A 27618-nucleotide genomic window follows, 5' to 3' on the forward strand; every position below is an offset into this window, starting at 1 on the left:
CTCTTCACACTATATAGCTATGCTGGCAGAAGTCTATAGCATAAACAGAAAAACATGATTGTAAGGCTATTTTAAAAACATTTTTCAATCCCTGATTTTATGTGGAAGGCCCACACAAACAGGCAATCTGACTATACAAAAAGATACAGGGAAATTAACTACACAAAAAATGCTGTCAAATGCACTAAGTAAATTTAAAAAGCAAAGAACAATATTTTTTCCTCTCTCTTCCACTTCTTAGAACCTTTCGAGTTACTTGAAACAAATGTAGCAAAAAAAATTTTTTTTAAATGTGATGTTTAATCTGGTCCTTTAATACCTATTTAAGAATTTCTAATGCATCCAGCACTGTGCTATCACTACACTGTATTTAAAAAAAAAAAAATCAAATCAGAAAAGCTTGTTTACCTTCAAAGGCTCAACAGTTCCCCATCTCACCAGAAAATAGTCTTCTCTAACAACTATTTTTCCCGCTGATACATAAAAAACTCACCTGTTTAAAAAAACAAAACAAAAAAAATGCCTACTACTGTCAATACTCCAAGCTCCTGTAATGTTTTAAGCATAACATAGTGATCTTCATGTATTCCTCAGCCATTTCTTAGCTGGTTGAAGGTGATCAGCTTTGCACCTCCCTCCCAAACTGCTCAGCAACAGCCCAAGAGCATATGACTTGTTGCGGTTTAAGTGAATTCAGTATAAATATTGTTAAACTGCAAGCACACGGAAAAACATGCCTCTGAAGATGAAAAGCCAATTATTTCATCAGAGCATCAGCAGCAACTAGCAATCTAACCAAGAAACCTTGCTGTGTCAAAGAGGATTGAAAAACAAACACAGATACAAGTTATGATTCTAAATTTGAGTGGTTTAGCCACATATTTATAATTCCAAATAATACACTCACCTTCTGCTTTTGAGCTGCCCGATTTTTTTCATCAGAGATCTTTTCCGTGGTACTTTTGAGTGGGCGTGTGGCAAGCCGAAGGGGCATTTTGGAGTAAGTGGTAGTCGTGATGGGGATTTGCATGAGCACAGAGTCACCTCTCTTGATATTAGGGGGATTTTTGCCCATGGAAACTGTCTCAATCACCCGGAGGTTTGGGCGTGTGGGGTTTGCTGGCACTGCCATTGTGAGAAGCCCATGAGCCTCTGGCAGTGTAGGGTTAGGCTGCTGTGGAGGGGGGTACATGGGCCAGCCAGAGGCTGCATAAGCCATATAGTGCCCATATGCATCATAGGCGTGAGGGGCCATTGTGGGAGGTGGATAGTTTTGTGGCATCTGAGCTGCAGTGAATTGTGGATAGTTTGGAATCTGGTATTGGGAAACAGAGGTAGGGGGCAAACTGGCAGGAGCAGGCGGCGCAGAAGGGATTAGAGACACAGAAGGAACAGACTGTTCTGGTGGGCAAGCAGGTATCTCCTGACCCACAGCTTTGCTTTGAGAATATTCTGATTTCTGGAGAGAGGATGTCTCTTTGGATGGCTGGAAAGAGCCAGGAGGTGATGCAGAGCGCTGCTGGCTTGACTCTGGAGAACGAGTGTCACTCCGGCTGCGGCGCATCTCCCAGGATTCCAGTCTGCGGGAATCTGAAGAGTGACGATCAGGAGAATGAGATGCCAGCTTTTTGCCATGGAGACGTTCCTGCGTGCGGACAGCCAGTTTGCCAATTTCAGCCACCCCAATGTCAAGCCCAATGGTTTTGAGCAAGTCATGAATCTTTGCATATTCTGTATTGGACTCTTCCAGAGAATCTAGCTTTACAGCTGGAGAAGGAGGGGGACTCACTTTCTGGCTTGTAACTTCACTCCCACAACTCACTGGGGGCTTTTGAACAGAGGAAGATTCTGTTTTGGAGTCTTCATCCTCATCACCATAAAGAAATTTTTCTTCATCCTCAATGTCAGGAAAGCTGCGCCTTCTCTTTTCTTGAGCACTGGCAGAATCAGCCATCATGCCCAGAATGCGCGAGAAGCCACTGCCATCCTGACTGGCCCTCTCATGAGGGAGGAGGAAGTCAGTATGACGGTCTGCAGGCTCTGATTTTGGTTCCAACTTCTCCTTGTGACTTAAGAAGTTTCCAAACTTCTTTTCAAATGTAAAGTTGTCATTGGGAAGCCCAGGAAGTGAATTCCACTCATATACACCATCATGCAATTCCTTGTTTGCCGATTCCACAGAGTCTGTGTTAAACCGTTTGAGAAAGTTCTCCACTTCAGAGGCAAAAGGAGTGCTGCTGCTGCTCTGGGACAAAGATGAATGACTTGAAAGAAGAGGGAGATCTTTGCTGGATGGAGAGCTGCTTGGAAAGCCCTCAAGCTGAAAAAGAAAAGAATGTTTATTACAGCACCCCAAAAGGGGGATAAGCACCTCAGAGTACAAATAAAAAGACAGGGTCACTTCACCTGAAGAATTTACAATCAAAAATTTAGAAAAGACAACACATGAGAGCAACAAACCATGGAAAGGGAACAAAGGAAAAGAAGGTAAGTATTATAAAAAAGTTCATGTAGTTACTTGGGAAGTCATTAAGATGTTTTTATGGGTGCTTAAGAGAATACACATGCACAACCACTTAGCATTTTATTACAAGTTCTCAGCAGCCTCACAAATTGAAGTTTTCTTCTGTGAACTTCTATGAGATAGAGAACTATGCCACAGGTTTTAATCATGTATCTAGATAGATCAATCTCAAATACAGGTAAAACTGTGTGGATTGGGGCTATTTTCAATCACTTATATACAGGGTATGCATGCAACTCATTCTCCCTTGAATAGGGCTTCCTCTAATATATCTAGCCGAGACCCTTCACTTTCAAAAAGAAAAGGAGTACTTGTGGCACCTTAGAGACTAACCAATTTATTTGAGCATGAGCTTTCGTGAGCTACAGCTCAAAGTATCCTCTACTAAATGCTAAATGCATACCAATGAGTTTTTATTGCTAGCCTTAATTGGTGACTGAACTATGTAATCTTATTTCTCATAACAAACATGGTTGAGCCTGATCAGTACTTGAATGGGAAACCAATGAAAAATGCAAGATTTTGTAAAAAGTAATACTGATACTCAGTAGGTGGCTCTCTTCACTGATCCATTTCTAATCTAACACTCCGCTAAGCCATTTCCAATCTAACATTTTGATGCAAAGAGTTCTAGGGGGCACTGTAGCTGGAGGTGCCACTCAATTAACATACTGACTGCCTGTGTTACTAAAGATACTGTAGCACTTTCTGTAAAACTTGGCGCTGATCCCAGCGCCCTGACTAAATTGCAGCCAGGGTATTTCATTCTGCCTCCCTAAATTCTACTTGCATACAAGAGTCTTCATTAACTGCCCTAACTATCGTATGGAGCTACCATGAACTGCTGAATATCTGAATATCTAACCTAGATGCTAATGCACCATTTATTCCTGATTGTACACCCATTCACTCAAACCCAGCTATCATAGCTTTAACATAACGCAAAATTTAACACACACAAAAAATAGGCAATGCAAAGATTCAGGTTCCGACACGTTAACCTGGTCACATTAAATACATGTAACATCTTTTATTCCTCCTTTTCCTCTCTAAATATACAGGTTTAGTATATTTGTTTAAGTTATTACATATATATCTGTACCATAAAATATAGAATATGTGCATCTTGGCTGAGTTAATGTTGCTGCTACTTGACCTTTCACATCTCCGGACTTAACACTTATTTAACTGTGGGGACTTTCTTTAGAATTTCAGCTCATGTGCGCGTGTTTAAGGGGTGGGGAAGGGAGTATATCTTAATTCTGGACCTATGCAGACAATGACAGTGACCCCACTAGATGGCACTAAAGCACAAGATTTCCCCCCATAGCTATCGCTTCTCTGGAAAATCCTTGGTAGAGTTCCATTCTGCACATAAATGAAGATGTTTAAAGGGAGGACACACAGATCTGATGCCCTGAGACATAAGAAACTAGGGGAAGTGGTCACAAGTGGTTACAGAGGTACAGAGAGCAATTGCGGCTTCTGTAATTAACTGTGCTGGATCAAACTCCAAAACAGGGAGGACAACCTGCAAGAGATGCACCAATACGACAGAACAAGTATCCTTAATTCAGTCTGTCAGAGAAAGGAAAAGGCAAGAGACTGAAGATCAAATTAATGCAGTGGAGTGCAAATGGACTGTTCTGAGAAGTAGAGGAATAGTTAAGGGCCAAACCTGCATTGGGGACTCCATTTCCACCTCCACTCGTTTCTTCAGGATAGATTTTTTGGGCATAGATGGCGCTTCATCAGGTCTGTATAAGTACCGAGTCTCAGAAGACTGCAGTGTGCTAGTTAAGCCAGGGATCATGTATCCACTACCAGACAGATCATGGTTCAAGTTTCTGCTCCGTTCTTCCTCTTCTCTTTTCCTCCTGGCACGGTCAAGCTCCCGGAACTCTTCACCCAGATATGATGGGCTTTGGCTTCGGCCACGGCTCCGTCTGCGATAATTTCGTGTTCCCAGTGTGAAACCATGATGATCACCACTCATGCCATGCATCTTCTCATCCTTGTCGTACCGAGGGCGCTTCGCTTCTCGCCCTCTCTCCTCTGGCCTTGCTGGGTAGGAGGATTTCCTGAGTTTATCACTATCCCTGTCAGGTCCCCTTGACAGTTCTTCACGATGACCATAGTGTGGACTATAGTCTGATCGGTGAAGGAATACATCTCTGTTGCGGTAGTCCTCATCATGCCTCATTATGTAGGGACTGGAAGACGGATCTTCATGAGAGGGATAGCGTTCAAGGCCTCGAGGGCATGGGAGGCCTCTGGTAAATATTGGACCATCAGCCATGTCATCCCTGGTAAGAGAGGCACATGGAGTTAAACCTAGGTCAGTGAGTTAGAGGAAAAGTTTTTCAGTCTCTTACTCTACAGTAGCAAGACTTCAACGCTGCCATTTGAAAACAATATGAACTCATGGCATAAGTGAAAAGCAGCACCTCAGAAGCAGGGAAGAGGACCACCAGTATTATATACATATGATACTTCACCCCCCTCCTATGGGATCACTCTCAAATACAGAAGCCCAAACACAAATTGCAGAAGGACAGCCAAGATTTAATATAGGAAACTGATCAAAAGGATAGCTTTGGTTTTGTGAAGGAAAAAGGCTACATACATGTTTTCTAAATTTCATTACTACTAAGTTTCAGGCCACAAAAGACTTCTCCCACCCTCTGCTAGGTACTCTGGTTGTGTTACATAGGAATTATTCAGGATAATTTAGCTTTGCATTGCACACGTGGCCAGATCTTCAAGTGCTTTAAAATCAGCTATGCAGATTTACACTAGCTGAGGATCTGAGCCATGAATTCTAGACAGATTTTGTACATGGGTTATCAGTGAACACATTTCTAGTGTACCAGAAAAGATGCTTTGGAACCTCTTCAAACTTCACGAGGACACCAAAGCAGTGAAGTCTGTACATGTAAGAAAATCACTCCTTTGTGCTAGCCTCAGTTTAGATGGGAAGAGTATATATTTATATGATATGTTAATAGTTAGTACAACACCAAATCAGCACCTTCTTTGGTGACTGCTCCCTACTAACACTCCCCAGTGCACGGAAGATGTTTAAAGGGAGGACTTTAAGAATGTTTTTCCCCCAGTATGCCTTTCTGGGATCGGCCTTTAACAGAGCCAAGCAGCTGCAGTCCTGAAGTGGCCATTTTGCAACTGGCAGCTGCTGGATGTATCTCTATCTCTTCCATCTAGTAAGTACCTGTTAAGCTTTCCCCTGATTTCCCCATTTTCTTCTTACTGGGAAGATGGAACATTTTCACAGTACATAAAACTGATGCCTGTACTGGACTTTTTGTAAAACACTGCTAATTACAGCTTACTATATAGATCAGTATTTGACACAGTAAAATTATGATATTTTGGCAAGAACGCTGGAAGCAAAATGAAACTGGAACAAGAGTCTGGGGAATCCAGAACCTCCTCCCAAGAGCTGCATGTGAGAGTAGTCTTCTCTAATATGGATGGGTCAGTAGCAACTATTTCTTCAGTGGCATTAAGGTTTTGTTCAGGTTTCAATTAAGTGTTATTTAAATCCTCATTGAGCATGGAAACAAATACTGATGTTAGGCTAAGTTCTAGAGTACTTTTTTTTATGCAAGTCTGACATGTGACCCCTTAGAGAAATTTAGGGCTGGTGTCTAACTGCTTTGGATCCCTCTCCTATAGAAGACTTAACAGTTCAAACTTTCAGGAGAGGTAGCTCTAAAAGTCTCATGTATTGGGTAGTTTTTAAATAGCAATATTAAAAAGGCAACTAACTTATTTGGGAATTTACTTGCCCTGTAATTTTGCTTCTCTGAAGAATTCATCTTGCAGGATTCTCATACATTACATGCACTGGAGTCATGGGAAATTCCCATCTCTCAATACTTTTGACCCTCTGAAGCGCATGTAGGGTAGCTTGAGGGGTCTGTCATATTGAGCATGGTTCAACTTCAGGTACCCAAACATTCTAGCTAGTTCCTTTCAACAGCAGGAAACAAAAGTGCCCTGTAAGCCTCTAATGAAACAAAAAGAATAGGGAAAAACCTCCCTCAAGTAATCAACATGCCACATAAAGGATGGACAATGGATAGATGATTGTCTAGAGGATGAAACCCCAAGCATATCATCTCCTATTCAAAAAATTCCAGAAATCGGAGATGTGATTGAATCATTTGGTGAATGCATGTGATTCTTGCCAAAAAGACACCTTCAAAGAATCAGAATTACAGTAAATATATTCCCATCTCTAAAGATATCAAATAAATCATTACCATTAAAAATCCTAAGCATTAAAATGACTGGAAATTATTAGATAAGGTAGTCTGCATAAGTATTCTATTCCTCTTACAGTTTATACATTGTTAATAACAACACTGATATGTGAAAATTCATCTTCCTCATGCCAGTAATTCAACTCTGAGCCACAAGACAATTCTCAACACACTTCATAGGTCACTGATTGGATGCTTTACACAGAATAATAGAATATCAGGGTTGGAAGGGACCTCAGGAGGTCATCTAGTCCAACCCCCTCCTCAAAGCAGGACCAATCCCCAATTTTTGCCCCAAATGGCCCCCTCAAGGATTGAACTCACAACCCTGGGTTTAACAGGCCAATGCTCAAACCACTGAGCTATCCCTCCCCCCCAAGTCAGAGACATACAAATTTAGTGATGGATATATACTGAAAAAGTTAATTAGCACTGTCTTTGGATCAGAGTTAAGGTGGAAGTAGGAATTAACAAGGTTCTACTGTAATCCTAAAGTAGAACACACCCAAGTTGACTATATGATCACGTTTCTAGCTTTGGCTTCTGGCAACGTACATAAAATAAGCACCAAAATATTTATACCACAGTAACTGAAAATAACTTGCACGCATATAAAAGCTGGTACTTTCACCACTACAGGGCACAGCTGACTAACTTATTCTTCACTTTCAGGAAACACCTTTTCAGTACCACCCCCTCCTATTCCTGAGATCTCACTACACCCAGAAAAAATGCATGAAAATGTCATGGGGAGTAACTGATTCACGTTACAAAATACCTTCAGCTGATTTTTTTCTGCAATTAACTATGTCACTCTCACTAGCCAAGTAGCAATCAACAATCCTTATGAACTCTGATTATAGCAGCCAACTTAAGGGGAACATTTAATGATATCTCAGAGGGGATGGAGTTGAAATTGTGTCATCGGCGTAATTAGCAAAGGCACCAAAAATACACTCTGGACAGCAAAGAAACATGGATTTAGAAGACAGCCACACTGGAGAGCAAAGGATATAACACACCTGTGTACAGGGCTGGGGATATATGAAACAATTGCTTATCCTACAGTAACTCTGGTTCTTCAAAACATGCTGTCAATATACATTCCATTGTGGGTGTGCCTGCATCCCACACACTTGGCCAGCAGTTTCCATTGGGACTGCACCTGTGCCCTGAGTGTCCGCAAGCCTCCCATCCTGAGAGCATAGAGGGTGAGGCAACCCCAACCGCACCTCTGTTCCTTCACCAATAAAGAATCCAGGGATTACAGGATTCCCCAGTAGTGAGGAGGAGGATGGATCATGGAATATTTGTGGACAGTGCATCCTAAACAGCCACAGCTACTGTAAGGTAAGTAACAGTTTCTTTGCCTTTGATATGGTTCCTCACCAAAGATTCTTAAGCAAAGCAAGCAGTCATGGGATAAAAGGAAAGCTCTTCTCGTGGACTGGTGGTAACTGGCTTAAAGATAGGAAACAAAGGGCAGAAATAAATGGTCAGTTTTCACAGTGGAGATAGGTAAATAGCAATGCCCCCTTGGGACCTGTGCTGTTCAACATATTCATAGATGATCTGGAAAAGGGGTTCACACCTATATGGAAAAATCTGTCAATGATACAAAACTACTCAAGATAGTTAAATTCAAAGCTGAATGTGAAAAGTTACAAAGGAATCTCAAAAAACTGGGTGACTTAGCAACCAAAATTGCAGATGAAATTCAATGTTGATAAATGCGAAGTAATGCACGCTGGAAAACAATCTCAACCATACAAACAAAGTGATGGAGTTGAAATTAGATGTTATCGTTCATGAAAGAGATCTTGGAGTCATTGTGGACAGTTCTCCAAGAACATCTGCTCAATGTGCAATGGTAGTCAAAAAAAGCTAACAGAATGTTAGGAACCATTAGGAAAGGGATAGATAATAAGACAGAAAATATCTTAATGCCACAATATAAATCTACAGTATGCTCATACTACGAGTACTGTATGGAATTCTGGTCACCCCATCTCAAAAAAGTATATTAGAATTGGAAAAAGTCCAGAGAAGGGCAACAATGACTAGGGGTATGGAACAGCTTCCATATGAGAAACAATTAAAAAGAATGGGACTGTTCATCTTAGAAAAGAGACAACTAACGGGGATATTATACTGGTCTATAATATCATGAATGGTGTGACAAAAGTGTTATTTACCCCTTCATAAACCACAAAAACCAAGGGTCATGCAATGAAATTAATAGGCAACACCTTTAAAACAATCATAAGGAAGTACTTCTTTACACAATGCACAGTCAACCTGTGGAACTTGTTACTAGGCAATGTTGTGATGGCCAAAAGTATAACTGGTTTCAAAAAAGAATTAGATAGGTTCATCTGTGTTTATTAGCCAAGACGGTCAGGGACATAACCCCATGCTTCTGAGACACCAGAAGCTAGGACTGGACAACAGGGGATGGATCATTCGATAACTACCCTGTTCTGTTAATTCCCTCTGAAGCACTTGGCACCAACCACTGTCAGAAGACAGGATATTGGGCTAGATGGACCATTGGTCCGACCCAGAATGGTTATTCTTATGTTCGAGTGTTTATCCATATATATTCCACTGTTGGTGACTCACTAGCAGAGACCTAGATCAGTGGTTCTCAACCAGGGGTCCAGGGCCCCCTCGGGGGCTGTGAGCAGGTTTCAGGGGGGTCCACCAGGCAGGATCAGTGTTAGACTTGCTGGGGCCCAGGGCAGAAAGCCTAAGCCCTGCCACCCAGGACTGAAGCCCAGGGCCCTGAGCTCCACCACCCAGGGCTGAAGCAGAAGCCTGAGCAACTTAGCTTCATGGGGGCCCCTCTGGCGTGGGGCCCCAGGCAATTGCCCGGCTTGCTACTCCCTAACAACTTTTATATGCAGAAAACAGTTGTTGTGGCACAGGTGGGCCACAGAGCTTTTATAGTGGGGGGGGGGGGGAAAGAAACGCGGGCTCAGAAAGAAAAAGGTTGAGAACCCCTGACCTAGATCACAGTAGGTGGGTGCTAGGAGCCTATGTAAACAATGATTATAAAACAGCCCTACCGAAATGGGGATCAGATCTTGATGCTTCTACCACAAAGTAATGGTGAACCCCAGGTAGCTCCCCTATGTATCTCTTGTACTGAACATTTCTCAAAGAAGCTAAAGAAACTGCCTGAGCTCTAGTGGAATGTGCTGTAACACTCAATGGCAGATCTAAGTTGGTTACTTCACAGCACAACTTAATGATTGTAGAAATCCAGCATTAAGAGTCTGTGTGTGGATATGGTCTGACCTTTTACTCTATCTCCCTAAACTACAAATAATCTGGGGGTAGGGGATTCCAAAAACAATTTAGGGCATGTCTACTCTAGAAACTTAAGTAGACCTATATTAGGTCGACTTACAGCCACCGCAGGAATTACTGCAGTGGTGCATATCCACACTACCCTCCTTGGGTCAGTGGTGTGTGTCCTCACCAGGTGTGTTGCCCCTGCCCCTCGCCTCCCCGGGGGAAGCCACCCAAGGCTTCTTGCCTCCCCCTTCCCCACTGGGAATGGGGGGGAAGACACCCAGGGCATCTCATCCCCAGGGAGTGGGGTCCAACAGCCCTGGCTTTCTTTCCTCCGCCTCTTCCCACCCACTCCTCCTCAGGTTATTTCACAGCTCTGAGTCCTGTTCCAATAGGAAAGTGCCCTACAAACATCTAGGGTGTAAAGTTTAGTCTGCCCTTTGCTGGAATGTGGCTCTGAAAAGAAAACAGGCAGATGTATTATGTGGCTGACATGGAATTTACAGAGTACTTGGGCAAGAATTTTGGGTGAAGTCTCAAAATTACTATCTTTATGAAAAAACAGGGAACTTGTAGGCAGAATGCTCAAAGGGTGGACCCTTTAAACCTATCATTATAATGTTGAGATCCCAACAAGGGGGAAGCTTTCAGACTAGAAGATATAATTCCATAGGGTCTTTCAGGAACCTTGATACTGTAGGATGTAAAAATATGGAATATCCCTGAATTGGATGGTGGAAAGCTGAGATGGCTGCCAGGTGGCCCCTAAGAGAAAGAACTCTGGGCTATTTGAGTTAAGCACAGAAGGTATTCCAGTATGGCAGGTGCTAAATGGAGTCAACTGATGCTGCTGAGCGTACAGTGAATCTTTGCCACTTGGCTGTGTAAGTAAGTGTCAGAGTCCTTTCTACTATGGATAAGGATGTTTTGTACTTAAGAGATACAGGTCCTTTCCACGGATGTTAACCAGACAGCATTCAGGCTGTGAGGTGCCAGAAGGTGGATCTGGATGAAGAATCTATCCTCATCTTTGGGATATCACATCAGGCTCAAATGGACTGGAGGTTGAATGGAGAGATTCATCATGTCTGAGAGCCAGAGCTGCCTCAGCCATGCTGATGCCATCATGATCAATGTGAAAGTCCTGCCTGAGTTTCTCTGAAGTTCTTGGGATCAATAAAATATCAGAGTAAACATTAATTACGTCCAAGGGCCAGGGGATCAGGAATGCATCAGACTCTGACTATGCCCATCTCTGGAGCAGATCTTGTGGCACTTCTTGTTCTCGTTAGTGGCAAAGAGGTCTATGGATGACCCCACTTAATGAATATGTCTTGGATAATGGTATCCTTTACTGACTTTACTTTCTCCTTTTGAAGGAAGAAATCAAAAACTCTAAAGCTAATTCAAGTAACTAACTATTAAGTACCAAACTATGTACAATACAATGCATAGACCACTCAGTAACCAAGAAATTTGGACACTACAAGTTCTGACTCCGACTTGTAGCTGGGGGGAGGATATCTAAGACACAGCTGGGGTCACTGTGCCCTTTATGCCCTCAGGTGGGATGTGGGAGGCATGAGGACACTCAGGGCACAGATGCAGCCCAGAGACTGCTGACCAAAAGAATTTGAACTGGAGTACATGAGATGCATATATGCCAACAGTGGATAGATACGGGAAAGCATTCAAATAAGAATGTAAGTTTATATTATCTCCCTTTCTCCTTCTTATCTTAGTCTGGTTTAGCTGTTGCTTTTCATACTTTTTTAGCCCCATGTTCCTCACTACTTCTTTTACCATTTCAAACGAATAACAAAGCTTTATCAGGGAGTCTAAGTGAAAGCGGTTAATTTGTCTGAGGGAGGTAATGTCCCTCCCAGCAGGGCATTTTCACTTTCACATTAAAATAAACTAGGCCACTTCTAACCCTAAAGCATGACCACAAAACATGATATATATATACACCTACTGGAGAAAAGAAAGCAGTGGGGAAGCCCCAACAGGCAAATAAGGACAAGCCTTAAAGTTGTGGCTATGCTCACATTTCTCTTTTGTATCATTTCCCTCCACCTCCAGGACATGCTGCTATCCCCTGTGTATGTGCACCAGTTCTGGCTGGAAAACTAGTACCCTGCAAAGGGGATTTACAGATGAAACACTGATTACAAGAGAATTGAGCAGAAGGCTTAAAAGTGATAGTATTACCAACTAAACCCTAATTTTAATTACCGCACCTGCTGGAACATAACAACTTTAAAGAGCTGATATACTTCTCGAGACAGGAAATATAATGAAAGAATTCTGCTCAGTTCCCCTCCTTTGTGCTACTACTGTTGGGGTATTTGCATGAAAAGAGGATGTTTCAGTGCCTCCTCTGCACCTGCTGCTTAACCCCTCACCTGAAGACACAAGTGGCTCCAGTGATGATGATGAGGAGGGACACAGACTATGTAAAGTCTTTTCCATCTCTGACTACTGTGTTCCTATGTCAAAGCAGATAACAATTTCAGTGGAGAAAAGACGATTCAAGCTTTGAGTATTAGTTCTTTATTTCCTCTGCCCAGTTTCACCTGCTTTTCTGTAATAGACACTTTTAAAATATAGATGTCTATCTATATTTATACCATGCTCCTCACAGTACTATCTATCACTTCCAGTAAATCTCTGAACTAGGTGTACTTGTCTCCAAGTCCCATCACTGGGGCTTTTGAAATCCTAGCACTTCACTGAATTTTTGTCCTGTGTGAGACACTCTCCTTCTCAATGTCCTAGCAACAAAGCATGGCCTCTTGCTCAATTCCCAAAGGCTGCTTTTACATCTTGATGCGCACTCCATACAGCTTCCAGCCACTGCAACGGCTTTTTCCCAGCTAGAACACCCATTTCACTCTAGGGCTGTTATCTGGGCTTTTGTATGGCTCAAGCAAGTAGGGCATTCCAAAAAAATTGCTTAAAGAACCTGGGGAGCTAAGCCATAGTCTCACTCTATGGGATCCCAGTCTGCAGAGAACCATACCTGTCCATGTCACTGAGGTTATCAACTGGTGAGCCCAGTCGTTCAGGCAGCCTCCTTCGCTCTGGTGTGTCAATGCAATACCGGTCATTACCAACAGTGATCCGCAAACTCTGCTCCAGTGAAGACTCAGAACGGAGGCTCGGAGAACGTCTCTGTAATTGAAGAGAGAATGAAAGCCCAGCACAGGACTGTCCCCTCAACCACAAGACAGGCATCTGAGTCTGTCCACCTCATCATATTAGACTTGGGGGCAGGGATCGTAAGAAATAAATTAATTGTACATCTTCTCCATTTATATAAATTACTATGCAATTTAAAAAAAAGAAAGGGACTGAGTGTAGTTACTTCTAATCCTACATGCAACTAACAGTCACTCTGTATTTACACTAGCTCCACAGGAACTTTTAAATTTGAAAATACCTTTGAAGAACTGCACTTCTGGAGGTAGAACAACAGAGAGGAAGAAGAGGAAAAAGAAGTTGTTCAATAAATTCCAAAGCTGCTGTTGTGCTCTCCTCTTGCTTGGGGACAGCCAACTGTATGAATTGCATACCCTGCAGTGCCAAGGAATTTTTGTGCACCTATAGCAGATACACTTACTGGGCAGGTCCTCTTGGCTTAACGAGAGCCTGGGTCAATGACAGTGACAAAGCCCATTATCAAAACTGGAAAGTGTTCCAGAAGGGGCTCTGCTACTTGACTCAGTAGTAAATGAATGCTCTACATCAGTAGTTCTCAACCAGGGGTACGCATTCCCCTGGAGGTACATCAACTCATCTAGATATTTGCCTAGTTTTACAGCAGACTACATAAAAAGCACTAGTGAAGTCAGTACAAACTAAAATTTTCATACAGACAATGACATGTTTACACTGCTCTATATACTATAACAAAGTTTCTCAACCTGGGGGTGGGAACCCCGGGGCAGGGGTGGGGGGGGGTCACAGGATGAGTTTAGAGAGTCACAAGTGCTGGGCCGGCATTAGCAGGTGGCAAGCAGGGGCCCCCAAAGCTAAGATACATGCAGAAGCCCAAGCCCCACTGCCCACGGCTCAAACTGAAGCCTGAGCTCTGCTGCCCGGAGCTGAAATCAGACTCATGAAATGGGTACAGTTCTCTGGAAAGGTAACCACTGCTCTACATGAAGGAGCTCCGCTATTACATAGGACGGTTAATCTTCATGAGCTGGCCAGTTCAAGATACTGAACACTGGTGATGGGTTAGAGATGAGAAGCTGTAATGTCTCCCCAAACACATTACTTCTGTAAGGGAAGGAAGATGCACTAGTCTGGAGTAAGAAGTACAGCACACATTTCTTTTTATCAAACACACTGTACCCATTCTGTGTTGTTTTGTAAGAAACAATACTATTTCCAGCTCCTCAACAAGCCACCTATTATTTGATGGAGCCCTGAAGACCATGTTCAAAACAAAGCCCTGGATTGCAATCGCTATTCTACCTGAAGAGTGGGCAGGAAGATCTTCCAAAGCCCATCAACAAATTGAATGGCTGAAGGATTGTTGTTGAAGGGCACAATCACCTTCCTATCTCCAGGACTGAGCAGCACCTGCACTGGGGTTTCTCAGCAGAAATTTCCACACGTTGCTAGTGCAACTCTATCAGAGCAGTACCAATGTGAACCTTAGTAAAAACAAAGCTTCTTTATCTACTGGCATTTTCAACACCTTCCTTGTTGTCTAACGTACTTACAGCAGCTATAAACACCACAGTGTTAAAAGTGCCAACGGCCACAACCGCTTCATGTACATTAGCATTACCCACATTGTTACCACTAGAATCATAGAATATCAGGGTTGGAAGGGACCTCAGGAGGTCATCTAGTCAAACCCCCTGCTCAAAGCAGGGCCAATCCCCAATTAAATCATCCCAGCCAGGGCTTTGTCAAGCCTGACCTTAAAAACTTCTAAGGAAGGAGATTCCACCACCTCCCTAGGTAACCCATTCCAGTGTTTCACCACCCTCCTAGTGAAAAAGTTTTTCCTAATATTCAACCTAAACCTCCCCCACTGCAACTTGACAGTTGTGCTAGAGTTTAAAAAAAAAAAAAATCTCTGTATATCTAGGTAGGCAAGGTCTGAGTGAGCTATCTTTGTAGACTTCCCCCTAGAACACTAAATACCCAAGAACTTCATTAACACAGAGTTAAGGTTGCCAAGTGAGGCATTCCAGAAGATGGAGTGATGACTAAACCTAAAAATCAGAAAATCAGGACATAAAAAAGTTATGGTATATGCCACCTGCACTACACTACCTTGACTCTGACCCTGAGCTAGCTAGCAACACCCACTGGGAATGGTTCAGCCAGGGAGATGCCATAATAAGCAGACAAGGAAGTTCTAAGAGAATATGCCACTGTTTCTGTTACATAGCACAGATTTGAATTCCAGCATTTATCTGCATGCACTCCAATTGCCTTCACTGCGTTATGTGTAGTTGTACTAAATGATGGAGGGTTTTGTTGGAGCAGTGTGACAGAGCTGTTACTGTGATATGATGAGAGGTGGCTGTATACTTTGAAGGATGAAACACACCTGATTTCTGCAATGAGTTTTGTAGGATGTCAGTAAACATGCACAAGGACATCTTCTTCCCATGGGCATTCTCAATGGTCTGGTAGAATAGATGATAGCATTCTCCAGGGCTTACCGAGGGGTAAGCAAAGGCAATGTGTCAGAAAGAATCCTCAGGGCAAGGGTGTTGGGGGACCACATTTAGCAACCGGGGCGGGGCGGTGAGTTGAGTTGTATGGAATAGACTTAGTGTTTCAAGGTAGGCCTGGTGAAGACAGCTCCCGATTGCTATACCTGTCCTAAACCCGAGTTTTGCCTTAACAAAGAGGTGTTGGAACTTTGTCCTGTAGTGCTCATGTGCTCTGGTCCCAAAGTGTTCTGTAGCACCTGAAGGGTAGAGTGCGAGTATATGTTACTGCCATGGGGGGACATTGCTCAGAGGGCAGAAGTAAAGATGCATAATGGGGATAAGATGTACCTTAACTTAGTATTTCCTGGTTTCCAGATGTTTAAGTTTGCATTACCTTAACTCTTCATTTTCTGGTTTTCAGTTTTAAGTTTAGCCACTCCCCTTGTTCTGGAAGGACATGAGGCATCACTGGGCAACCTTAACTATTGTGTTTATATTTTTGGGCATTTAATTGCCTTCAGTTTTAAAAATAATAGTTTCTCAGCACCCCCTTGTACCACAGCCCATCTCTCCCCCTCCATTGCCCCAGGCTCCTTAGCCATGATTCCTCCAGCCACAGAATGCACTGGCTGCACGTTAATCCCTTCACTGCCCTGCGTCTTGTCTTGGTCTCCCCTCTCTCTGCCTATCCACAAAGACTTGGTCCTTCCTCCCCCCAGAAAAGAAAGGGTCAGCAAAGGACCTGCAGTTTGAGGAGCTGTGACGAGGATGCAAGAAGAGTGCAGGGACAAGCATGGAGTCAATTGGGACAGACATGTGGGGCATGGACGTAGGGGGTTTGGGGGAAAACAGAGAAGTCCCCTAACATTCCCCATTGCACAGCTCAGAACTCCTGCTTTCCATCCCATTTTTCAATATACTGTTCCAACACCCCGCATTCTCTCACTGCTGCAACTGCCTATATTCCATTCAACTGTGTAAGAGACCCATCCATTGCTCCAACAGAGCTCCAACTCCTCCAACAGTCTCTCCCTTACACCCATTGTTCTGATTACTCACATATTCCCCACTGCTTTGAGGTTCATCTCCACCTCCCTCCCCCGCCAATTATATCATGTAAAGCCTTCTCACTCCACCTCATCCTTTTCACTCCATGCCCCTGCTAAGCTTGGAGAGCTTGTAGGGAGGTGGTGGGCTGCCAGGAATGCTGGACACAGCAAGGGGCAGGAAACTGGAGATGCAGTTTCCCATATCTAGTTCTAATGTATGGGGAAGGAGATCTACAAAGCCATCTACAGCATGGGAATCTTAAGCTATGTCTACTCTACAGACCTTACAGCGGCACAGCTGCACTGCTGTAAGGTCTCCTGTGTAGCCACTCTATACTGATGGGAGAGAGCAATCCTGTCAGCATAATCAAACAACCCCCCGAGTGGCGGTAGCTATGTCGGTGGGAGAACATCTCCCAGCGACATAGCACTGTCCATGCCAGTGCTTTTGTTGGTGAAACTTATGTCGATCAGGAGTGTGTTTTTTCACACCCGACCAACAAAAGTTTTACCAAAAAAGTGCTAGCGTACACATAGCCTTAGAGAAGTATAAAGAAGCATATTCAGCTGAGAACATCTCAAATGAATAAGTACAACCAATGGAGATGAATACAGCCTGAAACAATCACTCTGAGATTTGTGACCTGCTCCATTCAACTCAGCAGGTGTTCTCACTGCCTCCCTCAACCTTTAGGCTCACAGAGGGGAGAGGGGCTCAGATCCACACCCCCAATAGAAAGACCCCAGATCCCAGCTCACAACAGGGCAGGGAGAGGGGTTTACCCTCACAAGGGGAAGGGCCCCCTGATCTTGGCTTACACACTGGGGCAGAGGGACATAGGAAGAATGGCTCAAACTGCTCCACCATGCTAATCCCCCAATTCCACTTGCCACTCATCCCAATGCTCCCTCTCAGCCTCCCAACCCCTCTCCCTTTGCCATTTATTCCCCACCGCATAACCCACCCTCTCCTCATTGCAACTGCAAACCCCTCTCTCCCATCTCCCTCCTAACACCCTCTCTCAATCTCCACATTCCCACACTGCTCTAACAACCTCCCCACATTCCCTCTCAATGCTATAACCCCCCCTTATTTCCTTGGTCTGCACCAACAGATTATAAGGATCTGAAAACTTTATGAACAGCTCATGTTAGGGGGACTCTGTATTAGGAAAAAGTCCTGACCAAATGACCCAGTGACTTGCTCTCCTTTGATCATGCTTCCTGAACAATGGGAACTTTGAGTGTGAGCACATTATCCTGTCTTTCATCTTTTTTCTGTTTGATCAATGCTAATTTTCTTGAGAACACACCTAAATTTAAATGAGCGTATGCATGTGAATTTTAGAGCACTTTGAAAAAATATCATTTTTAAATCAGAAGTTTTGGTCTCAGGGCAAAACTTCCAAAATGAGCCCCTGCAGAATGCAGGTAGAGAACAAGGAATGTACACAATGCTATGAAAACTATCAAGTGTAGGGCTCATACTCAGTGCACAGGTGTAGCTCTGGGTCAGCGACCATAGCATATCGTCTTGAGCCACTCAGTCACTGCGGCAATAGCTTGCCTAGAAACCCTCTTACTTCAATAGAGCCCTAGTCTAGCTGCAAATGCACATTTCAGTTTCTTTGGTTCTGCAGTTCGCCAATCTCTAGATCCAAAAATCTAAGGTCAATACTTTTTTTTCCCAGTATTGCTTCTCCAAAGGGGAGGTGGGTACTATGCCCAAGCTGAGAAAAATGCTGAGTGACTGCGATCAGTTCTACCTCATGAACCCCTTACTCAAATGACCCCAAAATTGGAGCATTAACACTACCCAGCACCCCCAAGACACATAGCAAGTGTAAAGACAAACTGAGTAAGCATATGGATTTTAGAGCACTCAGAATAATAAAAGCAATTATTAACTTTACTAGCAGAGCTGGTGCTAGGCTACAATCATTTGGGAATCTCTTCTGCAAGTATATTATTAACTAAGGGCTTGTCTACCCAAGAAAATCTGGAGTAAGGTAGGGTATGAATTTAAAATGGATTAAGTATTCCTGATTAACTACATGTGCAGATGCTCTTATTTTGGAATAAGAGTACCTTTTTCTAAATTATTTTAATCCACTGGACTGCTGTCAAACCCAGTGGATAAAACTAATATGGAAAAACGCACTCATTCCTGAATAAGGGCATCCACACATGGAGTTAATCAGGAATAGCTATTCCAGAATAATTCTCCACATTGAGAAGCTCTTACAGTTCAAGACAAAAACCTCTTTCTTACTGCAAAGCATATTCATAGATAATCTACTATTTACTATATAGAATACTCCTTATACAATCACAGTACCAAACAGTAAAGATATTCACATCAGAAATAGAATTTTAAAAACAGGGTTTTACATGCACAAATCTGAATATTTTGCTTAGGCTGAGATGAGAAGTTTTAAAAACATATTAAACAACTTTCAGAGAATGAATCTGATGAACCACTAACTGGCTCTCTATATCAACAGGAAGAACTTAATGTTTATTAGACATTTGATTTAGAAAGTTCTCTGCATTCTGCACATATAAATGATCTATAAGTACAAGATTCTGTTAAATGGTCAAACTAATCCCATTAGCTAAATATTCTATTTTACCCATAGGAGCCTTTGCTTAGCTAAAAGATAGTTTGATCTTTGATTCTTAGCTGAAATGGCTAAGGTTTCTGGCCAGCTATAACTCTGAAGCGGAATAAAAGCCTGAAGGGAAAAAATCAAAGGGGCATTACTTGGGATGGGGATAAATGATGAAAGGAGAAATCATTAGACATTAGAAACGAAAGATCCCTAGTAAATAAAATCAACTGCTTTTAATTTGTAGATCTCAAAAGTAGGTGAGAATGATTATCCTTACTCTACATACAGATGGAGAACCTGAGGCTCAAGGAAATTACGTGATTTACGAATGGGCACACTGTGGGTCTGTGACAGAATCTGAAACCGAGCCAGTTCTCTACACCCACTCCAGTGCCCCACTCACTGACTAGACCATCCTGTCCACTTCTCTAAAAACACAGGACTGATCCCCATGGACTCTGTCAGTCAGGAAAAATATTGTTCTGTGGAAAGAGGTGTCAGATTCCGAACGGATTATTTCATGGAAGAATCAGAAAGACTTCAGGGGAGCAGGACAATCAGTATTACTGAGGGGAAATCAAACGGGGGTTATTTGGGAGAATTCAGATGAGGGAGATGGGGCATTCAGGAGTAGTTTCCTGGCTGCGGCTGTCCCTCCATGGTGGGACAGGTGAGAAACATACAGAGCAGGGTGTCCTTACCCCAGTAAGAGGGAAGGGTACAGTGGGAGCGGGGACAAGTACACAGCGCCAGGCAGGCAGCGCTAGGACACCACAGACTGTCCGATCCGCAGGGCAATCGCCCAGCCTTGGGAGGGGGCGGAGCGGCTAATTACCCGGGGCCTAGCCGAGGGTGTCCTGAGGGGTAATTACCCGGCTACTGCTGCTGTCTCCATGCTCGCCCCCGCGTCGGGCCCGGCTCCTCCCGGGCCCCGCTCCCCCCGGCGGGGAGGGCAGCCTCTTGCTGCGGTGCGGGGACGGGGAGCGGCGGGAGGCTGCGCGGTGGCCGGACGGGGAACGGTGGCGGCGGGACGGGGGAGGCGGCGAAGCTGAGGAGGGGGGGCGGCCGCGGCCTGGGCCCGGCCCGGACCCCGAGGTACCCGAGCGGGAACTGCGGGACCCCGACGAGCTGCTCTCCTTGGAGCGGTGGGAGGAGGGCGGCGGACCGGAGCGGCCGCTGCTAGAGCGGTACATGGCGGCGGCGGCGGTGGTGGTGGTGGTGGTGCAAGGGGCCGGGCGGGAGGCCTCGCAGTTCAGTTTCCCGGCGCTGTTCTCCTCCTCTGCCCGCGGGCCCCCTTGCGTGCGCGTCCCCGACACCACCACCGTCACGAAGGCGGCGCGCTCAGACACCCGAACAAAATGGCGCCGGCAGAGCCCCGGTCACGTGATCTGAGGCCGGCGGGAGCGTCTCCCTGCTGCGCGGGTGACCCTGCCTAAAATCGCCCACCTCCCGCTAGGGCCAGCGCCTCTTTTTCCCTGCCTCCCGCAGCACTGGCGCCAGCCCCGTCTCTGGCGGCATCCTGCCCTGCAGCGCCCCCTGCCGGCCCGGGGGCGGGAGCTGTAACCCCTCGCGTGCGGCCGCGGGGCGCCGGGGCTGGCGGGCAGGCGGCCCTCCTTGGAGCGAAGTCGGGACGGAGCGGGGTGAGGCCTGTAGCTGCACAGAAGCAGAGCTTCCTCTCCGCGACCAGCGCCCGGTGCAGAGAGGAGACCGCTGGCTTCGCCAGCAACGAGCAGTCGAGAGGAGGCGGCCGGCTCCCTCTCCCCATGTCGTGCTACAGGAACAGAGGCACGTGTCATGAACCGGGGACGCACCAAATGTAGATGTGCTGGAAGCAAATATGTTGACACGCATGTAATTAACCGGTGGAATGCCGAGCCCAAAGCTACCGCTGCGGCCAAGAGATTAACGGGATTCAAACCAAGCTAGCTGGGCATTGGGAATGCTCCTGGCTACGTTAGATAAAGTTTTGTAAAAGTTTGGAAAGCATATTAAGTCTCCTGCCTCAAGGTGTAAGCCAATCACTATACAACCGAGTCAGGAAGAAACTCCCTTTACGGGGAGATTATTCCATACGTGTCCAGGCTCTTTTGCAGCTTCTTTGGAAACATCTGGTACTGGTCACTCTCAGAGACAGGACATTGGACTGAGGGACTGCTGTCCTAATTTAGTGTGACAAATCATATTTTCCTGTGTTAAAGCAGACAAGTTAATGTTGCAGTGGAAATCCCCACTTTCTAAATCCCTGCCCTTCTTTGTTGATTAGGAGTTGAGATGAGTTTAGTCTTTGGTTAACAACAGGTTGGGATCTGAGGGATGGTGTTTGTAGAGCCTGTACGGATACAAAATTCATATTCGCATCTGCTCTGCAAACATGTTCTGCAGATATCTGCAGATTTGCAGGGCTCTAGGTCTTTGCAAGCTCAGCTCAAATTTTGCCCACTTCTGGGGTTTCGTGCCCCAGAGCACACTTGAATCAGACAACTGTAGCTGTAGTAAGGTTTTCAGGCTTATTGGTCCCCTGACACCTTAACAAGGCACATGTGCAGAGGGGGTAAACTGAGTTTTAATGGCACACTACATCCAACTGCCTCACCTTTAAACTGTTTCTGAATGAGTGCTCTGCTATACTAATTCAGGAAATACACTTAAATGTGTAAACCATCAAAGCATGCACAACACACAGCACCCTGCATAATCACGTGAATTTATTTCTGTTACCCTTCTCCACCCTACCCACTACTCTCTCAAAGTTTGTTAAGATTCACTTGTGACTTTTGACTACATTGCATGTATTTGTACAGTGCCCAACGTAAAGGGACTCTGATCCTAACTGAGATTAAGTGTGCAACACAATAGAACTAATTAATAATAAGGAAAATGACCAGGTAAATAATTTCTAACTAATTATTTCTGCAGAGCTCAGAATCTTTCAAACTCAGCAATGCACTGAGTACTGCTCTGTGACAATGTTATGAAACCGCTACAGCACTTAAAATTTGCAACCAGGACAATGTAATAGGTACAAATATACTTCGTTTATTAATTAAAAAAAAAATCTTCATGTCTGAAAGTCAAGGAAAGATGCGAGCCACAAACTTTAAAAATGCAAAAATAGATTCCAGTGATGGAGAAAAATGTCCTTTTTTGGTTTCCAGCTGCCTGAATATTTGTTCCATCCCCTTGCTTTCCTCAGAACAGTCCTGAATCTTTGGTTTAAAAAAGACAAATTTGTTTCCTTTTTCTGTAGTCATTTTACCCTTAAGACAGTCACTTTAAAGCAACCAATATAAAAACCCTAGGAAAGCTTTCTCTCTCAGGCTTTTAAATAACATTCATTACTGTGGCATATAAATGCTGCACAGAAACCCAGAACACCAAAATGTTTTCTCACTTTGTTCCTCTAGACAGAAGAACAGGTCCTGGTGACTATATTGTAGTAAGTGGAACCTGGAAGCAGAAGGTATCCAGGTGCCATTGCTATTATGTTTTTGTTCTGTGTGTATACAGTGCCTTGCATAATGGTGTCCTGATCCATGGGCTCCTCAATATAATGATAATAAAAATAATAAATAATATGTTACAAAAATGCAAATGAAAAATAATAAGACTAAAACCTCTTTCTCCATTCAGATGACAGAACTGCTCAATGGCAAATAAAAAGGATGCAGACACGAGAGATTACATGGGTCTGAAACAGTCTAGAGTAGAAAAACTCATCTTGTCTTAAAGAAGCATTACAACCTAATGTTATAGTGTCCTATTATCCTACTGGGCAGCTCTTTACATTTTCAGTTAAGAAACTGCACTATATTTCCATCTCTAGAATACACACTACTGACCCTTTTTTCAAAGGGGCTAAACAATCTTTAACGTCAATGGAATTTATGGGTGCTCAGCAGTTCTAAAAATAAGGCCATAAGGGTTCAGTCCTTCCAGGTGCAGAGCAAAATGTGGATGCTCAGCACTTCACAGGATGAGGCCCTAAGCTTTGTCATGTGATTGAAATACTCAAGCAAGGTCCTTACCTGCTTTGCAGAGGTTTTTGAAAAAGTCCCATCATTGATGCTCCAGGCTTTCACAGGACAAAGGGGCTGCCACTCAGCCTTCTGTGCTAATTGTTGGGACCTGAAACTGTCCTTTGGAACCCTGAGGCTCATTTTGGGCTGAGGAACTTCCAACTAGCTGATCCTTGAAGAAAGAGATTTTAACCAATCAGATGTAGATGGCAGTGTTTGGAAATAAGGGGTCTTTTCACTCTTATTTCTCCCAGTCGGTAGCCAGATACCCAGAGCTGGATACAAGAAGCCTTAAATAAAGAAACAGAAGGGAGAATGTGGCAGAAGAAAGTAGTTTGAGGAAAGAGGAGGGGAGAGAGTAACATGAAAGGGAATTAGCCAACAGAAGTTAGAGAGAATTAAAAAAGTAAATAAGAACAGGCATCAGGAATCGGGTTTGGCTGACAAGCTGTTAAGTGACAAGGACAAGAATAAAGGCTAGGAAACATGTAAAATCTTTATTTTTAAATTTGTTTTACCTTCATAAGTCTGAGAAAAGACCAGAGACCAGCACACAGCAGGCCCCAGTATCTCTAATCCCTGGAATATTAATAAGAGAAAATGTGGTTTCTTTTCTTTCTTCCTAGGCAGAGTTGCATGTTTGCTGCTGTGTGTGCATTCACCCATATGAGGTGTGTTGGAGGTTATCCCCTGTCTCCAGAATTTGGCATTAGTTTTTTCTGTGGAGGGCAGAGAGAAGTGTACATTCTGTGTCTTCAGATCCAGAAGTAAACAGGTCAAGAAAATATTCCAGACTGAGCCAGCGAGGGAATGTTCAAACCTCCCCCTTCTTGTGACATCACAGAATTCTAAGACAGTTCAACTGATAGTAAAGCCCCAGCTGGGAGAACAAAACTGCAGCCAAATAGTTATTTTAAGACCATTTGTGGATGATGGTGAAAACACTGATATTTCTGGGTTTGAGCCTTGTCTGGGTCTGCCTCCTCCTGATTGAATTCAATACCTACCTGTGTTTGGGAGGTGAGATGGTCATACACCCCCCTCTGTCACTTCCCAGTGCACAAGCCCTGCTATGGGCACTATGTAATAGGTCCAAAAATAAATTATCAACGAAAATAGGAGACGCTTCATCATTTGGGACATTTTAATCTTGATTGGTCAAAGCCCTGGAGAATAGACGGTTGGGAACAATTTTGTGCTAGGCCCTGGGGGAGGGACTAGTCCTAACTTTTTCTCCATCTCTAGTGTTAGGATTCTATGATAAATGTAGGGTGTGTTATTATTTATAAATGGTGTGCATGGTATTTTATACGTGAATATGGCACAAGCCCCTGCTCCAAGTTGCTCAGAGCCTAGATCAGACAGAAACATAATGGAAAATTAGAACAAGCCATGATGATATTACAAGAAGATGGAAAACAGAGGAAAAAAAGCATTATTTAGTAATGAGACCCTGCTCCCACTTAAGTCAATGTGAGTTTTGCCATTGACTTCAATCAGAGGGTACAGACTTTGGACCAATAAGTTCAGATCAGTTATGTTGGACTCTGGTGTTTTTTTGGTTCTTTTCCTGGTTCGCTTTATTAGTTTTTTATATATATATAATCGTGTGAGTGGGTAGACAACACTGGCTGAAGTAAAGAAGGATCAGTGGTCCCTGAAAACTGCTTCTCGTTCACTCCCGAGGAAGCAGGTCCAAAAGGAGAGGTCAGGAGAGAAGAGTAGGCAGAATGAGGGCACAATAGGGGCAGCAGAAGGAGACAAGAGACACTAGAAGGTCTAGTTGAAAAAATCTGGGGAGAGTAGTTTGAAGAACATAAAGTCATGCTTTGTTCTGGATATCTAAGAACTTCTCTTGGTGCCTTATAAAGCTATGAGAAGCTTCTGCATTTGAACTTAAGTAAGATTTCAGCACAATGAAGAGCTGTAATGTTTTATTCAAGGATAGATACAAGCTCGGATGTTTCATATTTGTGTTCTTGAGATTCCTTTTGTATCACAACATTTCCTCAGTTGTACCTTCCTTGATGAGAGAGCACATAAAGCAACAGCAGAAATCCAATCATCATGTCTTCTACATGGAAGCTGACTTACTTATTAAAGTCAACATAATCTTTCTTCATAGCCTTTAAAACAGTATGGTAGAGGCAAGAAAGAACCCACCAAACACACACACAGTTTGTACAGAATCAACGGCCGGCAATACATGCATGATAAAGGTACCTTCTGACTTCTACATGCAGGTAAGTGTTACATTTAAGACCAGGAGGAGCCAGGATACATGGGCAGAAGAATGGGACAAGCATATAGATATACCAATAATTGCTTTATGCAACCAGGCGGACCAGAATAGACAAATAAACCTTTTTCTTGCCCCTTAGTAATAATACTTAACATTGATAGAGGGCCAGTGAGTGGAATAGAGGCTCACAGTCATGGCCTACACAGAGCCAGTTCTTTCCTTTTGTCCCTGTTTACAGTACAGTATTCATGCCCTTTGGGTCCCTCTGTCTGAGAGGAAGGGCAGGACCCCAGTTCACTCAATCTACCAGTAACTCCAGCTGAAAGCCAGTGTTCTGATGTGAAAAGAACAGCACAAGATGCTAATGGTGGGGAAGAGGTACTATCTCTTGTGGAGAAGGGGAGACCAGATAGTAAGTGTGAAAAATCGGGACATGGGGTGGGGGGTAATTGGCACCTACATAAGAAAAAGCCCCAAATATCGGGAGTGTCCCTATAAAATCAGGACATCTGGTCACCCTAAATGGGAACATAGTAGAGAAACCTTGATCCTTTACACAGTTTCTTCTCATCTTTCACAGCATGGCAAAAACAGGATAAGAAAGGAGCAAAGTGAAAGGAATCCAAATACCAAATAGGCTCAAGTAGGAGTCTTGGCAGTGAGCACAAACTATCTGGGACTGGGGGCACTCAGTATCCACCCTGGGGCTTCAGTCATTCTCCATCCCCTTAAAACCTGCAAAAGACCTTTGGTGAGTGCCAGCTGCTTCGACTCTCCTTTCTCTCCCTCTCTCTCTTTCAAGGAGCCTAAGATAAGAAGGTGCTTTGGCCTCACAGCTTTTACTTCTGCCTCTTCTATCTCAGGTTTCAGAGTAACAGCCGTGTTAGTCTGTATTCGCAAAAAGAAAAGGAGTACTTGTGGCACCTTAGAGACTAACCAATTTATTTGAGCATAAGCTTTTGTGAGCTACAGCTCAAACTCCCTCAGCCTGATTGTTTTGTTTTCCCAGACAGGAATGCTGCTGGTGTTTTGTTTCTCCAGCACCCCAGTGATGAAGTGAGCTGTAGCTCACGAAAGCTCATGCTCAAATAAATTGGTTAGTCTCTAAGGTGCCACAAGTACTCCTTTTCTTTTTGTGAATACAGACTAACACGGCTGTTACTCTGAAACCAGTGATAACATTGACACTTACTCTCACAAGCACAGAGGACTCTTCACCATGTGTGTCTGTACTGGCTGGGAGTTGGAAAGACACTTGCTATCTACAAGGAATTGCTTGTATCTGATGATAGAATTACCACTTTGTACAGAATTGCAGGGGGCAGCCTGTCTGGCCCTGAAGTTAACTCTGGCAGAGTCAGGGGTCAGAGAGACCTTGGCAAAGGCGTGTACTCATAGCTTCAGTACTGAAAATCACAATTCCCTTCTCCACCAGCCAGAGTGCTCATACTGTGGGGGTGACCTTACACCCACCTATCATTCTGTTATAGATGGGTTGTATGTGCATGCAACTGTCCCATCCCAGATGGGAATGTTGGACCTGCTTATGTGTATATCAGTTCCTTCTTGTCTGACTTGAGGAAGCTGAGCCTTTATCTCATCTGCTAAGGGCCTGTGTGTTTGTAGTTAAAAGTTGTGTCTTGTATTTCCTGATTCTGCTTGCCTCACATTATACATGCTTTAGTCAAATACAGTGATTGGGCTCAGTCAGGGCTTACTTTCAGCCAGAGTCATCTGGAGTGGAGCTCCAGTAAATATTTTCAAACCTGCAGGAGCTCTAGCACCTCCTCCGGGGCTGAAAGCCTGAACCCTGGTTTGCCCTGTAGTGCAGAAGCCTCAAGCCTTGGGGCGCCTCCCACAGGGCAGAAGCCCTGAGCCCCAACACATCCCGCAGGGCTGAAGCCCCGA

At 44.0% G+C, this 27618-nt stretch overlaps 1 protein-coding gene across 1 annotated transcript in view; it reads right to left on the bottom strand.

Moving 5' to 3' along the window:
• The window catches only part of ZNF318 (zinc finger protein 318), a 36176-nt gene extending 15302 nt beyond the window's left edge, over nt 1–20874 (bottom strand). Inside the window, exons 1-4 of the mRNA XM_073338440.2 lie at nt 20325–20874; nt 13130–13281; nt 4203–4830; nt 908–2320 (exon numbers count right to left, since the gene is read on the bottom strand). Of these exons, the coding sequence (XP_073194541.2) occupies nt 908–2320; nt 4203–4830; nt 13130–13281; nt 20325–20645 (2514 nt within the window). The 5' untranslated portion in view covers nt 20646–20874. The remainder of the gene's footprint in view (nt 1–907; nt 2321–4202; nt 4831–13129; nt 13282–20324) is intronic.
• Between the last annotated feature and the right edge of the window lie 6744 nt (nt 20875–27618).

Source organism: Lepidochelys kempii, chromosome 3, assembly GCF_965140285.1.
Source record: "Lepidochelys kempii isolate rLepKem1 chromosome 3, rLepKem1.hap1, whole genome shotgun sequence".
Lineage (NCBI taxonomy): Eukaryota > Metazoa > Chordata > Testudines > Cheloniidae > Lepidochelys > Lepidochelys kempii.